This window comes from Triticum dicoccoides, chromosome 4B, assembly GCF_002162155.2.
Source record: "Triticum dicoccoides isolate Atlit2015 ecotype Zavitan chromosome 4B, WEW_v2.0, whole genome shotgun sequence".
Taxonomy (NCBI): Eukaryota; Viridiplantae; Streptophyta; class Magnoliopsida; order Poales; family Poaceae; genus Triticum; species Triticum dicoccoides.
Genome location: NC_041387.1, coordinates 565,072,546 through 565,089,575, shown reverse-complemented (window position 1 = coordinate 565,089,575; position 17,030 = coordinate 565,072,546). Strand labels below are relative to the sequence as shown.

Sequence of the window (17,030 nt, the reverse complement as noted above, 5' to 3'; positions counted from 1 at the left end):
CGTCCCTGTTCGCTCGATCTCCAACGCCCAAGCCCGCACTTCCCACCTCAACCTTCTCCAATCATGTCCGGAGCGGGAGGTAGATGGATGGCCTCCTCCGTCAAGGAGGGGCAAATCAAAAAGCTGACGAAGGCCGGATACTTGTCTGACGACATCCGCACCGGCTTCCAGATGAGGGGCAACTCATCCCCACCCCTAGGCCCCATGAAAGGGTTGTTTTTCTTCCCCATTTCCTCCGCGGGCTGGGTTTTCCCCTTCACCCGTTCGTCTGGGGGCTCATGTTCTACTATGGCCTGGACTTCCACGATCTGGCCCTGAACTTCATCCTCATCATCTTGGCGTTTATCATCGTTTGCGAGGCCTTCCTCCGCATTCAGCCCCACTTTGGCCTATGGCTGAAGATCTTCAGCGTCAAGCCGAAGGTCGTGGGCGGCCGCCAAGCGGAGTGCGGAGGTGCCATGGTGGGCAAGATAGCCAACGTTACATGGCTCGAGGGCGCCTTTGTAGAGACCATCAAAGGGTGGCAATCGGGGTGGTTCTATATCACCGAGCCGCGTGACCCTGAATGGGCAGCGGCCCCCGAATTATGATCTGGTATCCCCACGCGGCTCACATCTTGGAAAGAGACGGGCCTGTCATGGGGTAATTCGGCAGAAGTGACCGGACTTCAAACCTGCATCAAAGACCTGATCGGCAGGAAGGTTAAACTCGTCAACGTAGTCCAGGTCATGCTCTTCCGCCGGATTCTCCCGTGTCAACGACGGGCTTTCCGCTTATGGGAGTTCGACCCGGCCCAGCATCAAACTCTGTCCTGGCTCTTCGACACAAAGCATGGGGACGCCTGGAAGGTGCTATTCAAGAGCTCCAAGGTCTTCCCTCCCGTCACCAAGGATCGCGGATTCTGCGCCGAGCGCCAAGCCAGCGCGGTGAGCTTAATTTTCCCTTTACGGGGTATTTGTTTTTCATAGATTTGATTCTATGCGGGATCTAAACCCCCATCTCTTTAACAGGACTGGCAGAAAAAGGCCGGACAGATCAACTGTCCGGCTCCCTTGCCTGAAGACCCAGCGGACGCTCACTTGACCAAGCTGCTGGTTCCGGCACCTCACGTGGTGCCGGAGAAGAAGGCCAAGAAGAAGGTTACGGGGACTTGAAAGAATTCCCGGCGCTTGGTGGTGTCGGATTCATCACCCGACAACCCCGAAGCACCCTCCGCCTCTGAGGACAAGGAGGAGGAAGAAGAAGAAGCCTCTCCCCCTCCAACGGGGGAAGGAAAGAAAAGGAAAGCCGCCCCAACTGGGGAGGCCGGAGGGTCCAAGAAGGGGAGAACCCTCCTTCCGGACTACACCTCCGATGCCGAAGATGGCGGGGAGGAATGGCCATCCAGGGTCAAGCCCCTGGCAAAATCGTAAGCATCCGGTCATCCGAATAACTTATGACGCCCCTCCATTATTTGGCATTTTCTAACGCCGCATTTGATCATGCAGTCCGCCCAAGGCTCAGCTCGACGATTCGACGAGCGGCTCCTTGGATTCGTCGGATGTGAATAGTGCTTCACTCCTGACGGCCTCCTCCCCTCTCCCTATGGACGACGCCGAGGTGGAGTCCCGAAAGGGACTAAACCAGGAGGAGGTGGTCCTGGAGGCGCCGCAAGGCAACCTCCCGGACTCCAGGCCCAAAGGGGGTAAAACCCCGGAGGGATCCAAGTCCGGCCCCGGGCCGGACACTACTCTGGAACCATCAATGGTTCCAGAGTCCGACAGGCGGCACCTTCATAAGAAGGGCAAGCCTACAACGCCGGCGACCTCCGTCCATCCGGAAGCGCCGGACAATTTGCTGGAGGTGCTTAACGGCGCCTCCATCGACGAGGAACACCGCACTGTTATGAGTGTGGTGATTCAGAAGGTTCAGTCCGCCAAGAGCGGACTGACAGAAGCCTGTACAAGTCTGTTAACAGGCTTTGAGGTATGTGTTCAAAAACATATAAAAATGTCACCGCATAGACAGTAGCCCCTGATGCTCAGTTCGGTGTTCGGGAAGAAAAGCCGAGCTGAGGATCTAAAAAGATATACGCAGGAGTCTAACAAAAATATGTCAATGTGGGAATGCAGGCTACGCTGCTAACCTCTGCCGCACTGACTGCAGAGGTCAAAGTATTGAAGGAGAACCTCGAGCGGTCCGAGAAGGAGCTCGGCCGTGCCAAGAAGCAGCTCGTGGACAAGGAGGGTATGTAATACCGCATATAAATGTATATAGAAATACTTGGTTGCAAATAATGGCGGGACCAACGTAAATGTTGCAGGGGCCACAGCCAAGGTGGCGACCCTGAAGGAGGCGGTCACCAAGGCCAAAAACAGTGCGGCCTTGGAGCGCACCGAGCGAGAGAAGCAGGAGGTGCAGGTGGCGGAGGTGCGGCAAGAGCTACAGGCTCTCGTGGAAAAACACGAGAGTTTGGAGCGTGACTCGGAGACTCGAGAGTCCGAGCTCGCCTTGGCTCTTGAGAGTGCCAAAACCGCTAAGGCAGAAGCCCAGAAGGCCCTTCAGGAGATCCAGGCGATGAAGAAGATAGCGGCGGGTAAGGCATTCTTTATGCAAAGCAAGAATATAAAAGTAAATTATCTGTTACTTACCCGAATCCGGAGCTCTCCAGGAGCGTTCGCCGATCTGCCCTGTAGTGTGTCTGATGCTGCCGCATTCTATCGAGCCGAAGAGGGGAGCTCGACGGAAAAGGTGTTCTGGTCTCAATATGCTGAGGCCGGACATCCGGTGCCCCTGAGCGACCAGCTGAAGCAGTTGGTCGAACTCCATAAGGTGGCCGAACAGGCCATGAAGGGCCTCATAGTTCGGTTGTGGCCTAGAGAAGCCATGCCTTGGAGCTACTTCGGTCTGGTGCGGCGGCTGGTGGACGCGTGTCCGTGGATTGAGGTCGTCAAGCCCTCCGTCTGTATCGAAGGTGCCCGTCGGGCCCTTGCACATGCTAAAGTGCACTGGGGCAAGCTGGACGGTGAGAGGCTTTTGATGGATGCGCCACCGCCGAGCAAGGAGTATCATACGCCCGAGATGTATTATAAGGGCGTCCTGAAGGGTGCCCGCCTTATAGAGGACGAATGCTCCAAAGATGTAATTTTTTAGTAGACTCGCATCTGTTATCCTGTACGCTGAAAACTTTGTTCATATGCGTTAAGCAATGCTTTGTTAATTTAAAATATTACCTTTTGTGTGGCCGTTTATCAAGTCTGAGAGATGCAAGTCATCGGCTTCTACCCCCATGCCACGAGTGATGGGATGTTCGGGATAAACCTGAGCGCTCTTGTTCTCATTCTTGGGTCCATCTAGGGAGGCGCTCAGCACAACGAACCATGCCATCGGACTTATATTGCTTTATCACTCTCACTTAGCCATAGAATTCTATAATTTTAAATTTCGGCGAAGCCCCTAGTATTCGGAAGACCGAGTTCGGGGCGCTATCCACGCCTAGGCCGGATAAGTCCGGCTCCTCGCTCTAAGCGGCATAAGTCTTTAAGGACTCGAAAAACCTCGCGAACAGCGACCGGTCTCTCGCACTATCATGACGGTCAGTTTTAGCTTTCTCTACTGAGGTGTTAACCCAGCTCAACTGGGGCACAATCGCAGTAGTTCTCCCAGCGCTACCTTAGCCAACATTGCGGAACATAAGATACCAAAACATGGGAGCCGGGAAAACCCAACTATTGACCAAAGACATGATTCGGAGCCGATGCATATAGTGCTATAAGTTCGGGGTGCCGCACTCATGAGAGTGTTCGGTCTTCTCACACCATGTTATGGGGTGTTTAAGCCCCTGGTGTATTGGTCGTACCAAAGTGTATGGTTGCAGAATGTCATGACTGAACATATTTGTATACAAAAAATAGATGAGTACAATAATATATAAGAGCTATGTATTGTCTATTAAAAAAGGGCTGCTACTAAAGCAGAACGATACAAGTAGTGCGATAAGCAAGAGATGGGATTATTTGACATGTCCCCCTCCAGGGGCAAGCTGCGGAATTTTAAGTAAAACAGGTATTAAGCTCGTTATAGAGACCACGTGGACATTTGACGCGGCTTGTTCTCTCCCTGGCTATCGCATCGTGTGTTCGGCGAGTGTATTGCTGGACAGGCCTTCCGAATAGTTGGGTCCTGAAAGTGTGTAAAAAGGAAACGGCGGAATAGGGAGCCCCTTAGTGCGGTTGAGCCACATCCTGGGTGTGCCGTAGTTGTGCCCCTCCCCTTATGCCCCTGGTATCTCTAAGGCGTAATTATGTACGCGTGGTACCGATATCACCATTTGGCGAGGGCTGGGGTTGGGGCCGCACTGCTATGCTTGCTCGGAACGTGCCAGCCGGATTTGTTGTAGGTTACTTCGGGCTCGCTTGACGTTGTCCGGACGTTTGACACCTGGATTGGAGCATTACCTTGAGAGGCTACTCTGTACTTCCGCCGCCAGGGCCGCCGTGTGCTCCTCCGTTCGGAGAGAGCGTTCGGTGTTTCCATTTACCGTGATGACTCCGCGAGGTCCTGGCATCTTGAGCTTGAGATATGCGTAGTGCGGCACCGCGTTGAATTTTGCAAATGTTGTTCGTCCGAGCAGGGCGTGATAGCCACTGCGGAATGGGACTATGTCGAAGATTAACTCTTCGCTTCAGAAATTATCCGGGGATCCGAAGACCACTTCGAGTGTAACCGAGCCTGTACAACTGGCTTCTACACCTGGTATGACGCCTTTAAAGGTTGTCTTTGTGGGTGTAATCCTTGAGGGATCGATACCCATTTTTCACACTGTATCCTGATAAAGCAGGTTCAGGCTGCTGCCGCCGTCCATTAGGACTCTGGTGAGGTGAAATCCGTCGATAATTGGGTCTAGGACCAATGCGGCGAATCCGCCATGACGGATGCTAGTGGGGTGGTCCCTGCGATCAAAAGTGATCGGGCAGGAGGACCACGGGTTGAACTTTGGGGCGACTGGCTCCAACGCATAGACGTCCTTGAGAGCACGCTTCTGCTCCGTTTTGGGGATGTGGGTTGCGTATATCATGTTCACCATCCGCACTTGCAGGGGGAATCCCTTCTATCCTCTGTTGTTCGGCGGCCGGGGCTCCTCATCATCATCGCTATGCAGCCCCTTTTCTCTGGTTTCGGCACTTAACTTGCCTGCCTGCTTGAACACCCAACAATCCCTGTTGGTGTGGTTGGCTGGCTGTTCGGGGGTGCCGTGTATCTGGCATGAGCGATCGAGTATCCGGTCTAAGCTGGATGGGCCCGGAGGGTTTCTTTTGAATGGCTTCTTCCGCTGACCGGGTTTAGAGCCTCTAAATCCGGCATTGACTGTTGTATCCTCAGTATTGTCGCTGTTAATGCGGCGCTTGTGCTTGTTGCGCCGTGACCTGCCGTTGTTGTCCTTGGTATCCGAATTACCAGGGCTCTTGGTTATGTTATTGCTACGAGCTAGCCAGTTGTCTTCTCCCGCACAAAAGCGGGTCATGAGTGTCGTGAGGGCTGCCATAGATTTCGGCTTTTCCTGTCCTAGGTGTCGGGCAAGCCATTCATCTCGGATGTTGTGCCTGAAGGCTGCAAGGGCTTCGGCGTTCGGACAGTCGACTATTTGATTTTTCTTTGTTAGGAACCGTGTCCAGAATTGTCTGGCCGATTCCTCTGGCTGCTGGATTATGTGGCTTAAGTCATCAGCGTCTGGTGGTCGCACATAAGTGCCCTGGAAGTTGTCAAGGAATGCGGATTCCAGGTCCTCCCAGCAACTAATTGACTCTGCTGGCAGGCTGTTAAGCCAATGTCGAGCTGGTCCTTTAAGCTTGAGCGTGAGGTATTTGATGGCGTGTAGATCATCACCACGGGCCATGTGGATATGAAGGAGATAATCCTCGATCCATACCGCCGGATCTGTTGTGTCATCGTATGATTTGATGCTTACGGGTTTAAAGCCCTCGGGGATTTGATGATCCATTACTTCGTCTATGAAGCATAGTGGGTGTGCGGCGCCGATGTACTGGGCTATATCACGACGCAGCTCGGATGAGCTTGGTCTGTTGTATTCGACCTAGCCGTACTTATCATGTCCGGCGTGACGGCTAGCGTCACGTGAAGCGGGGCGCCCATGCGATCGATCTTGTTTGCCTTGCCTTATTCTCCAATATGTCTCGCAGGTCTGTTGCGTCTCCCTGTACTCTGGTATGTTTTGAGCGGTGCCGGGGTGCGGCTTGGGTCGAGGGCCTGAAGGCCTCTCTGTCACGGCCACGGGGCGGCCGATCGGGCGCATCGTACGCTGGTGATGTAGGTTTAGTTGCTTCCTCCTCAAGTTGGGGTAGCAGCCTGCGCTTTGGGTAGCTCTTGAAGGGGCATTCGAGTTTATACTCTTCGGCCGCCAGGACTTCGGTCCATCTGTCGGCTGGCAAGTCTTGGTCAGCTCTAAGCTGCTGCTGTTTTTTCTTGAGGCTGCTTGCCGTGGCCATAAGCCTGCGTTTGAAATGCTCTTGTTCGATGGGATCCTCTGGCACGACGAATTCGTCATCGTCGAGGCTTGCCTCGTCTTCGGAGGGAGGCATATAATTGTCGTCCTCGACCTCTCTGTCGGCCTCTCTCTCATGAGGGTTGGCTCCTTCGTCCTCCTGCACTGAATCCTGCTGGAGGGGGTTGTCTTCGGCACTGTCCGGCGTGTTGTTATCTCCGGTTCCAGAATCGTCATTTTTTCTTTGGCGGGACTTAGAGCGGCGCCGCTGACGTCGGCGCTTGGGTTGCTTCTTGGAGGGGTCATCCTCCGTTTTTTCATCGCCATCCCCTGCTTTGGGGGTGTCCACCATGTATATGTCATATGACGAGGTGGCTTTCCAGTTCCCTATAGGTGCTGGTTCTTGGTCGTCTCCTTCATCGGCGTCCATACCGTCGATGTCTTCGGAGTCAAAGTCGAGCATGTCGGTTAAATCGTCGATGGTGGCTACGAGGTGGGTGGTGGGTGGGCCTCGAATTTCTTCGTCGTCCGTATCCCAACCATGTTGACCGTAATCCGGCTAGGGCTCTCCTGACAAAGCGAGAGACTTTAGTGAATTCAGGATATCACCAAAGGGCGAATGCTGAAAGACGTCCGTGGCGGTGAACTCCATGATCGGAGCCCAATCGGGTTCGATCGGAAGAGGTGCGGGATATACGGAGTCCGGAACGGAGTCCGGCACCTTGGAGTCACGGGCCCTGCAAAGGACTAGGCTGGTATTCGGCTCTATCGCCATAGAGATTGCGGCTCCCGGGGTGGCGTCCAACCGTCCATCCCCGACTAGCGCAGTCGGCTCCGAGCTAATGATTGGAGCGGACACCTGAGCGGCACTCTGGGCGCTGTCCGGCGGCAGAGTTAGATCATGCCCATCGGGACAGAGCAGCACGCTCGGCCGTGGCTCGAATCCATCGAAGATCAAGTCCCCGCGGATGTCGGCCGTGTAATTTAAGCTTCCAAACCTGACCTGATGGCCAGGGGCGTAGCTTTCGATCTGCTCCAGATGGCCAAGCGAGTTGGCCCGCAGTGCGAAGCCGCCGAATACGAAGATCTGTCCGGGGAGAAAGGTCTCACCCTGGACCGCATCGTGATTGATGATCGAAGAAGCCATCGGGCCTAAAGGTGACGACACAGAGGAACTCTCAATGAAAGCACCAATGTCGGTGTCAAAACCGGCGGATCTCGGGTAGGGGGTCCCGAACTGTGCATCTAGGCGGATGGTAACAGGAGACAAGGGACACGATGTTTTTACCCAGGTTCGGGCCCTCTCGATGGAGGTAAAACCCTACTCCTGCTTGATTAATATTGATGATATGGGTAGTACAAGAGTGGATCTACCACGAGATCAGAGAGGCTAAACCCTATAAGCTAGCCTATGGTATGACTGTTGTTCGTCCTACAGACTAAAACTCTCCGGTTTATATAGACATCGGAGAGGGCTAGGGTTACACAGAGTCGGTTACAATGGGAGGAGATCTTCATATCGTATCGCCAAGCTTGCCTTCCACGCCAAGGAAAGTCCCATCCGGACACGGGACGGAGTCTTCAATCTTGTATCTTCATAGTCCGGGAGTCCGGCCAAAGGTCATAGTCCGGCCATCCGGACACCCCCTAATCCAGGACTCCCTCGCCGGCGATCAAAAGGGTAGGGACAATAGACATGGAACTCAAACGGCAGGCTCCTTTACCGTAGGGCTGGGAGAGGTCAGCGTCGGCGTTGTGGGCACAGCTGTAGTGCTTGCTGTTGGCGTTAGCGTAGGCGTGGGCGTAATGGCAGTGGTCGCCACCAGTCCCGGCATCTGGTTCAAGATGAGGTCGTGCTCCGCCAGGCACCACGCCTTCACTTGCTGCTCCATCGTCGCCATGTCTGCTCCCATCAGGAACGTCAAGTCGGTGTTCCTCTTCTTCGCGGCGATGTTGGTCCTGAGAAGGTCGAGCTTGACGTCCTACTTCGTCATCAACGCCGACCACCTCACCTTGGATTTCTCCTCCCTCTTGGCGGCGTGGCTCTTCGTATCGGCATTGCACTATTCTATCAACAATTGCAGCCGTTCAGCCGCGGGTGCCGCGTCCCTCGCCGCCTTGGCTCTTTTGTTGCCGTCAGGACACCCTTCTGCCGCCGCTGAGGCAGGCGCGTCCAGGTTGTATACACCGTCCTTGGTCTTGGCGAGAGCGAGCCGGCACTCTGTCCATTTCTCGCATGACTCGATCCTGGTGAACACATGAAGGAACTTGAACTCCTAGTCGTTGTTATCCTGGCGAAACATGTCGAACATACGAACCATCTGCAACGGGGAAGAACAAGTGTCGGCGAAAGTACACGGCGAAGAGCTGGGCCGGTGAGCGATGGTCATACCTGACACTCGACGTTGGCGCCGCTCTCCGGGCGAGCCATGACCTCCTCCTTAATCTCAGGCCACTAGTTGCAGGCCTGCTGGATGGTCGCCCAATGGTTGTCCATGGCCTTCTCGCCGTGATCCATGTGGATGCTGGTGAAGTCGGGGTCGACCAACTTGTGCTCGTCGAACGCCGTCTTGACCCTTCTCCAGTAGGTGTCGGCGTTATGATTCGCACCGGTGATCGGATCGATGTTGACAGTCTTCCATGTTTCGGCGAGACACTCGTCTTTCTTTGGCGTCCACTTGACGCGAGGCTCGCCCGGCCTGGCGTTGGACAGCCGCTTCTTCTTTCTTCCTTTGGCCGCTGGCTCCGCCAGTTCTTCCTCTTCCACCTCCTCCTCGGCGCCATCATGCTCGACGTCCTCCATGTCGACGGTCGTGTCCAGCGTTTCGTCTTGCGTGCGGAACCTGGGGCATGAAGCGGCGGCGGCTGAACTGTTCGTGATGATCTCGTCCATGTCGGCGTCGGTGCTGCTGAACTGTGGCGTCGAGCCAGGTGCGAAGGGTAGGGGTCTACGGCGCAGAGTCGGCGCAGGCGAGCCTGAGTACGTCGGCGGCGAGTAGCCGTACTGGGTGTTGAGGCCGGCGATGAACGCAGGGGAGGGCGTGCGCTGGTCGGGGTTGAAGACGGGGGGCGCGCGCGGCGCTGTAGAGCCATGCGGGAAGGTGATGTTGGGGTTGAAGCCGCCAACCGCGTCGTCGTCGGTGTAGTGAGGCGAGGGTGCGTACCCCCACACTAGCGACGAGAAGTTGGCCGGCGACGCGACGCTCTGCTGGCTACCCCACGCGCCTTGTGGGTACTGTCCGGCCTGCTGAGGCGGAAGGAGCTGGCGCTCATTTGCCATGCCCGCGCGAGACGTCTCCTCCTGCTCCGCCGCCGCGTCCCTGGCCTTCTTCATATTGAGCCTGTTCTGCCCATTGATGGTGACCGCCGCCCAGCGATCAACATCGGCCTTCCACTGGGCGTTCGTCAAGCCCGGGGGCCTTGGCACCGACGCCATCGGCTTCCTCTGCTTTGGTTGGACGGAATCGGTGGCTAGGCGAGGGGTCGCATACTTCTTCGACGACATGGCGTGCGGATCTGGTGAGAATGGCGGGAGCGGCTGGGGGGAAGGGGTCAGTAATGGAGCGAAAGGGGGAAAACGGTGGGAAAGTCGGCCGGTGTCGCCGACAGCGCGGGCCCACGTGCCTTTTCGCTTCAACCAATGCCCCAGACCGCTTGGGTTCGTTGGTTGTAATTTTGGCTCAAACCGGCGAAAAATGAGGATCTGAGGGCGCGGTTGGGCCATTTTTTCAACGTCGACGATAAAAAATGCGCCGTGAGGGGTGGCGGCTCGAGTTGCTCTTAGCAACCACCCACGCAAATGGCGTGCGCCGATGGAAGACGAAGGTTAGGCACATGTGCTTAGGGTGGCGCTACCAATCAAGGCTTGTCGAGCTAATGTCGCCGCCTTCCACCGTAACGGAGGCCTGTTGGAGGGCTTGCCGGACTCAGCTTTATCCCGGCACGAGAGAATGTGTGTTGACGGGCGCCGGTATAGGAGGGCTTGTTGTTGCTGGAGGCGATTCCGGAGCCAAACGCGCACAAGCGGGTGTTGTTGGCGTCGTTCGTGCTACGAGGGTTGTGTGTACCTCTGCATGATTCCCTCCGCGGCCTTCTCTTCTTTTTTTCGGAAAAACTTCAATCTATTCATCTTCAATCATGGCAGTACAACGAATACCAGAAATAAAAATTACAACCAGAATCATAGACCACCTAGCAACGACTACAAGCACCGAAGCGAGCCGAAGGCGCGCCGCCGTCATCGCCCCTCCATCGCCGGAGCCGGGCACAACTTGTTGTAGTAGACAGTCGGGAAGTCGTCGTGCTAAGGCCCCATAGGACCAGCACCCCAGAACAGTAACCGCCGCCGATGAAAAATAACGTAGATCGGAAGGATCCAAACCGAAGGCACACGAACGTAGACGAACAACGACGAGATCCGAGCAAATCCACCAAAGATAGATCTGCCGGAGACACGCCTCCACACGCCCACCAACGATGCTAGACGCACCGCCGGAACGGGGGCTAGGCGGGGAGACCTTTATTCCATCTTCAGGGAGCCGCCGCCGTCTCGCCTTCCTGAGTAGGACACAAACCCTAACAAGATTGAAAAAAACGACTAAAAACGGAGCCCTCCCGCCGGCCCTTGCCAGGATCCACCGCATCTCCATGGCCCTAGGGCCACCGAAGACGAGGCGGACCTGCGCCGGCGCCGGCGAGAGGCACGAACCCTAACTTTCTTTTTTGGAGAAGGAGGAGGACGGGTCAACTGCGTCCAGTTAGTTGTTCATCAGCCGCGGCCTTCTCTTCTACTATGAGTATATTTATATCATCACTTTTTACCTCTTGTTTTTTACATTGTGGTAGTCAAAGATTTTCAATACTTTATTGCGTCCCCGCATCCTTTTTGTCGGTTTTGGCTGAAATCGTAGGCCACAACACCCACTGCCCACTGTGCCCCACGTCCGACAACTCTATGCCAAGTCACCCACTTGCTGGCGCCAACAATTCCCTCCTTTCCTCGCTTCCCTCGGTCGACATGTACTTCTTCAGTTTCGTCAGTTAACGACTGAACTTCTCCTGCATCTCTGTTGCTCCCTGCCATGCTCTTCTCCATCCCCTCTACATCTTGTGCCCTCGTCACGCTGCGAGAGCTTGGTAGGAGTGTGACAATTGAACTGGGCTGGAGCATTTGAACATCATGCTCGTCAGATACAATGGCGCCAATTCCAGCAAACAAAGTGCTGAAAATTGGCATAACCAAGACATCATTGAAGCTGAAATCGAAGTACTTTTAAAAACTTTTTCAGCAAGAGACCTAACCAAGTGGGATAAACCACACCGTTTGCTGAAATCGTAAGAACAGGCAGTGGTTTTAAAATCAGATTGGTCACTTCCCAAGTTCTCATCGGTGATGGCAATAAGATAGCAGCATTAGATACTGCATCACAGCACAAACGATGAACCTTGGTACCAGAGACCACGGGCTAATGAGAAGAAACTAGCACCTTCAGATCGGAAACTTGCAAGCAACTAGGCCCTCTCACCACAGATGGCACAAAGGTGTGTGTCCCTGAAGAGGCCGACGAGGTAGGCCTCGGCGCCCTCCTCGCCAGAGCTCTGGATAATGTGGTTTTCACAAAGAAGTTGGATTAAAGAGACAAAAGAACAAAAACAGAAAACCTTGGAGCGATAAGAGGTTGGGAAACAGAAAACACAACGGCAGGTTTGAAAGGACTTGTATAGAGGGCTGATCTGAATGGCTATTAGTTTAGTCAACACATAATATCTGATGCACCATACTGTCATAAGACTAGCTTCAAAATTGATTAAAAATATGTCAATTACACTACAGTTTATAGTCAGGAAAATGAAGCCACGATCTTACTTTTACTACTCCAGGAGGGGAAAATGGTTTCTTTCAAATTTAACTGTATGGCTCTATGTCCAGAAGCCATGTGACGTTTACTCGTTCAGTACACTAACCTGGGATAGATTTCAGAAACTTCAAGTGTTTCAATAACAAGATGTGAAGGTCAAATCAAAAAGATCAGTGCACTAGGCTTCAAAGAATACAAGATTCATTCCACTAGCATCACAGTGGAATAACATGTAATGGAACAAACTGAAAACTGGAGGAACAAATCGCCACTTATCAGGTTGCAAGAAATTTCTTTCAACGCGATAAGGTTTGCAAACAGCACGAGCGCAAAAGGCATCGCGAAGCACAAAATTCCAAGAAATTTCTATCTACGCAATGGGCATCACAAAGCACAAAATTAAGATCTGAGAGCCAACTTTCACATTGCTGATGGCAACAAGAGGGTAACATCAGACAGTACACTAGAACATAACACGGCCAAGCTACCACGAACGAGGGACCTTCCTACCACGATACAAGATCAGACACATGCTATGATGAAGCTAACATCTCTACACCTCCAGATCAGACAAATACGAGGCAACCTACGCCCTCTCGCCACGGATGCGGCGGGCGAGCTGGATGTCCTTGGGCATGATGGTGACGCGCTTGGCGTGGATGGCGCAGAGGTTGGTGTCCTCGAACAGCCCCACGAGGTAGGCCTCGGCGGCCTCCTGGAGCGCGGAGACGGCGGAGCTCTGGAAGCGGAGGTCGGTCTTGAAGTCCTGCGCGATCTCCCGCACCAGGCGCTGGAAGGGCAGCTTGCGGATGAGCAGCTCGGTGCTCTTCTGGTACTTGCGGATCTCCCGGAGCGCGACGGTGCCGGGGCGGAAGCGGTGCGGCTTCTTCACGCCGCCGGTGGCCGGGGCGGACTTGCGCGCCGCCTTGGTCGCGAGCTGCTTCCGCGGCGCCTTGCCGCCGGTGGACTTCCTCGCCGTCTGCTTCGTGCGGGCCATCGGGGCTGGCGGGTGGGGGTGGCGGGCTCGGGGTTGAGGCGACGAACTGCTTGGGAGATTTGGGGGCTGGGATGAGGAAGACGGGGAGGGGGTCCGGGGGTTTTAACGAGCGGGAGGAGGCGGCCGGTGGGCGCGAGTCTGGGGAAATTTTTGCGTTTCTGGGCGCGATGTGCTTCGGGAGGGAAGTGGAGTTCTGAGCGTTGGATCTGCGGGAAGTGGGTGGTGAGGATTAGTTTCAGATGAGTCACGCGGATCGTAGGGGAGCGATCCGTGGCGCGCTGGTTTCTCGATTTTGATTGCCTGGTTGCAGTGCAGCTGCGTTGTGTGCTCGGGCGTGCTGGAACTGTGGCCTGCGTAGACCCCTCTTCGGTTCTCTTTTTTTTAGGTGTTCTTCGGTTCTCTCACGAGTGGTGTGATGGAGCCCGGGCGGAAGCTGGGATATGTGACGCTACATTTCTCCCTTTTCCATTTTTACGCCAGAATTCAGACTGCGTTCCTGTGGTTGCAATAGGAGCAGAATTTATCCATAGTATACTTGAACTTGAGTCGGCGTTTGACTTTGGTCACAGGACTTAAATATACTTTAAATTCGGTCACTATACATGCTCTATATGTATTTTTACTTACATTGCCTTAGTTTAGCGATCAAACCGACGACGGCGTGAACGAGACCAACGGACAGTAACCTCGTAGGCATGGCCTCCAAGGTCAGTGGTACTGTCGTCGTCATTTCCATCTAGACTAGGCCAAGTAGCAGACGATGGCATGGCACTGCCGACATTGTCGTAGTCGTTTTGTCTGAGCAATCTTTGTCGCACCGCACCACTTGAGGAAGGCGCTCGAGGCGTCGCGGCATCCCTTTCCGATCGTGGTGTCACGCTCGCGGGGCAGACGCTTCGACTCCTCCGCCCTGCACCGCCTATCACCAACTTGTTGACGAACCGTGCCCTCAGACTCGACCAGCCCAACTTGGAGTTACGCGTTGAAACAGTGCTGGCACAGGGGGCGTCCGACACCACGATGATCTTGGACGGATCCAGAGTACAAAGCCTATGCAGGCGCGGGGTGCAAGAGCACCCAGATCGGTCGGGACAGGGTTTTGGCAGATGTTGTCGAGCGGTTGCGCCTAGTTGTTCCCACACACCTCCACCTCGAAGAGACATTTCTTGCCACGTGAACCATGGCCTTAGAGGTGGTAGTCGACACGGCGTTGCGGCTTCTGCGGGGACGGAGCCCGTTGGCGACGCAGCAAGCGCGAGTGTGTAAGGTAGTTGGCGGTGCTCCGTCGGGAGAAAGAGGAAGGAAGGTCGGAGAGCATGGGTTCTTCTTCTTTCTTTCTTTTTTTTGCATTAGGGATTTTAGTGAAGCAGCTATATGGGTCTCACCGGTCATAAAAACGGTCAAATTTAATTGTTTCAGATAACATGGACCTGTCCAACAGGCCCCAACATTCGTAAAAACAATTTAAATTTAATCAACCGGTCATCATTGTTTTTTGAAACTAAAAACCAAATTTATGGTAGCTTTCGGTGAATTTTAAAAACATATAGTTTTTTTTAACCCTTGCCGCGGTACTGATGGTTTTATGCTATATACTCTCCCCTCTCCATGACTCCATGCCACGTGCATATTCATTTGTAAAAAAAAACACTTGCATGTTCCTTTGCTTCAGTGTTATAAATTCCACTTAAACTTCATGTTTGTTGCAAAAGCAATAAGGCAATTTCTGACATAATACTGTCGTCTCAAGTCACAAAGTTCTGACTTCTTCAGTTCAGTGCGGATATTTCACATTCCATTTGAAGTCCAAACCCTACAAGCACAACAGTCGGTAGATAAAAAATTACTAGTCCATGATACTGACACACCAAGTCAACAACTACAGGCAGCAGACTATTAACCAACTACTAGATGATACTGATGCTGCAAATACAAATTACAGCAATTGTCAAACTTGAAAATTTAATAGTGTCAACAAGGTGCTGCAAACTAATTGAAAAGCAATGCTAACTTCTAGAGTTACAAACCAAAAGCAGGAGCAAGGCAAAATCATGGCGTTGATGTTGCTCATCATTATCTTGACATGAACACAGCGGTACTCATAAACTCATGCAACCAATCCAAAAAGTTTCAAGGAACTGAAACCTAACATTAACAATACAAGTGTTCAGTCCCGTGGCACAATTCGGTTCAGAAGAGCAGAAATGCAAACAACAGTCAGATCATAAGCGACGTTACTAAATCTCAGCTTGCAAAAGAGGCACCATAGATTCATAATTCTTTTCTTACAGCAAACGAAGCATCGGCAAGCATTCAGCAACTCCCATCCAGCACTAGCACTGCTTCTACTTGGCGATAACCAGGGCGAACAGCTATTGGATACAGGCAATGGAATCTAAGAGGAGGTGAACTTGGTGACGGCCTTGGTGCCCTCGGAGACGGCGTGCTTGGCGAGCTCCCCGGGGAGGACGAGGCGGACGGAGGTCTGAATCTCCCGGGAGGTGATGGTGGGCTTCTTGTTGTAGCGGGCGAGCTTAGCGGCCTCGCCGGCAAGCTTCTCGAAGATGTCGTTGATGAAGGAGTTCATGATGGACATGGCCTTGGAGGAGATGCCGATGTCGGGGTGCACCTGCTTCAGCACCTTGAAGATGTAGATCTTGTAGGTCTCGACGCTCTTCTTGCCCTTCTTCCGGCCCCTCTTCTCGCCGCCGCCCTCCTTGGAGGCGGTCTTCTTGCCAGCCGGCAGCCGCTTCTCGGCCTTGGGCTTCTTCCCGGCCGGGGCCTTTTCGGCCTTCTCCGTCGCGGGCTCCTCCTCCGCGGGCTTCTTCGCCGCCGGCTTCTTCTCCGCCTTGGGGGCCATCGCTGCTCCGGAAAGACGGGTGGGGATTGGGTGCTGCGGTGGAGAGTTGCGTGCGCACGGGAAGGTGCGTGGGGGATTTGGAATTGGAGTTGAGGAAAGAAGGAGCACGGTGCTAGGTTTATAGTGGGAGAGAGGTCAGCGCTGACTGGTGGAATTGTGGTTGCCGTGGATCCGTGACATGGCATCGTATGAACCGTTCGTTCGATATTGCTTGCAACGATCCAGATTTGCTGCGGTGCGTCTATAGCTGTGGTGGCAAAAACCGTGTACGGTATTTTTTGTTTTGTTTTGGAAAAGACAAGCAAGGGATATTGGAACGGCAGAATTTGATTTCGGAGAATGGATGGCGCGATGATATATTTTCCCATATACTCATGTTGTTTAGATGTATTTTTTATTTGAATTTTATGCATGTGAGTACTGTTTTAAATACATTTTAAAGTATTTTCTATAAAATGGCAATAGGAGTTTGTGGCAACAAAATTGAAAAAATTGTGGGAACACCATGAACTTGAGCTTCCCCCGTAAAAAGTACTCCCTCCGTCCGAAAATACTTGTCATCAAAATAGATAAAAAGAGATGTATCTAGAACTAAAATACATCTAGATACATCTTCTTTCATTCATTTTGATGACAAATATTTCTAGACGGAGTGAGTAATACGAAGAATCTACATAGTTGTCCATTTTATTATTGAAAATTGTTACTATTAAATATGGAAGGAAAAGGAGTGCCACGAAATCAACCTGGCAATTTGACTCATGGGCGCCTGCGTCCATGGACACCCGACCCGGATGGGTAGGATATGGGTCGTCATATTGGCCCATGGGTAAG

The 17,030-nt window shown here is 53.3% G+C and overlaps 2 protein-coding genes across 2 annotated transcripts; both read right to left on the bottom strand.

Moving 5' to 3' along the window:
* Nucleotides 1-12,735: 12,735 nt before the first annotated feature.
* Nucleotides 12,736-13,398, bottom strand: LOC119291475 (histone H3.2). The gene has a single exon (XM_037570235.1). It carries the CDS (start codon nucleotides 13,334-13,336, stop codon nucleotides 12,926-12,928), a length of 411 nt encoding a protein of 136 aa, XP_037426132.1. The 5' UTR covers nucleotides 13,337-13,398; the 3' UTR covers nucleotides 12,736-12,925.
* Nucleotides 13,399-15,512: 2,114 nt separating this feature from the next.
* Nucleotides 15,513-16,281, bottom strand: LOC119291474 (histone H2B.1). Its single transcript, XM_037570233.1, has one exon. The coding sequence runs from the start codon at nucleotides 16,194-16,196 to the stop codon at nucleotides 15,732-15,734; it is 465 nt and encodes a 154-aa protein (XP_037426130.1). The 5' UTR covers nucleotides 16,197-16,281; the 3' UTR covers nucleotides 15,513-15,731.
* Nucleotides 16,282-17,030: the final 749 nt, after the last annotated feature.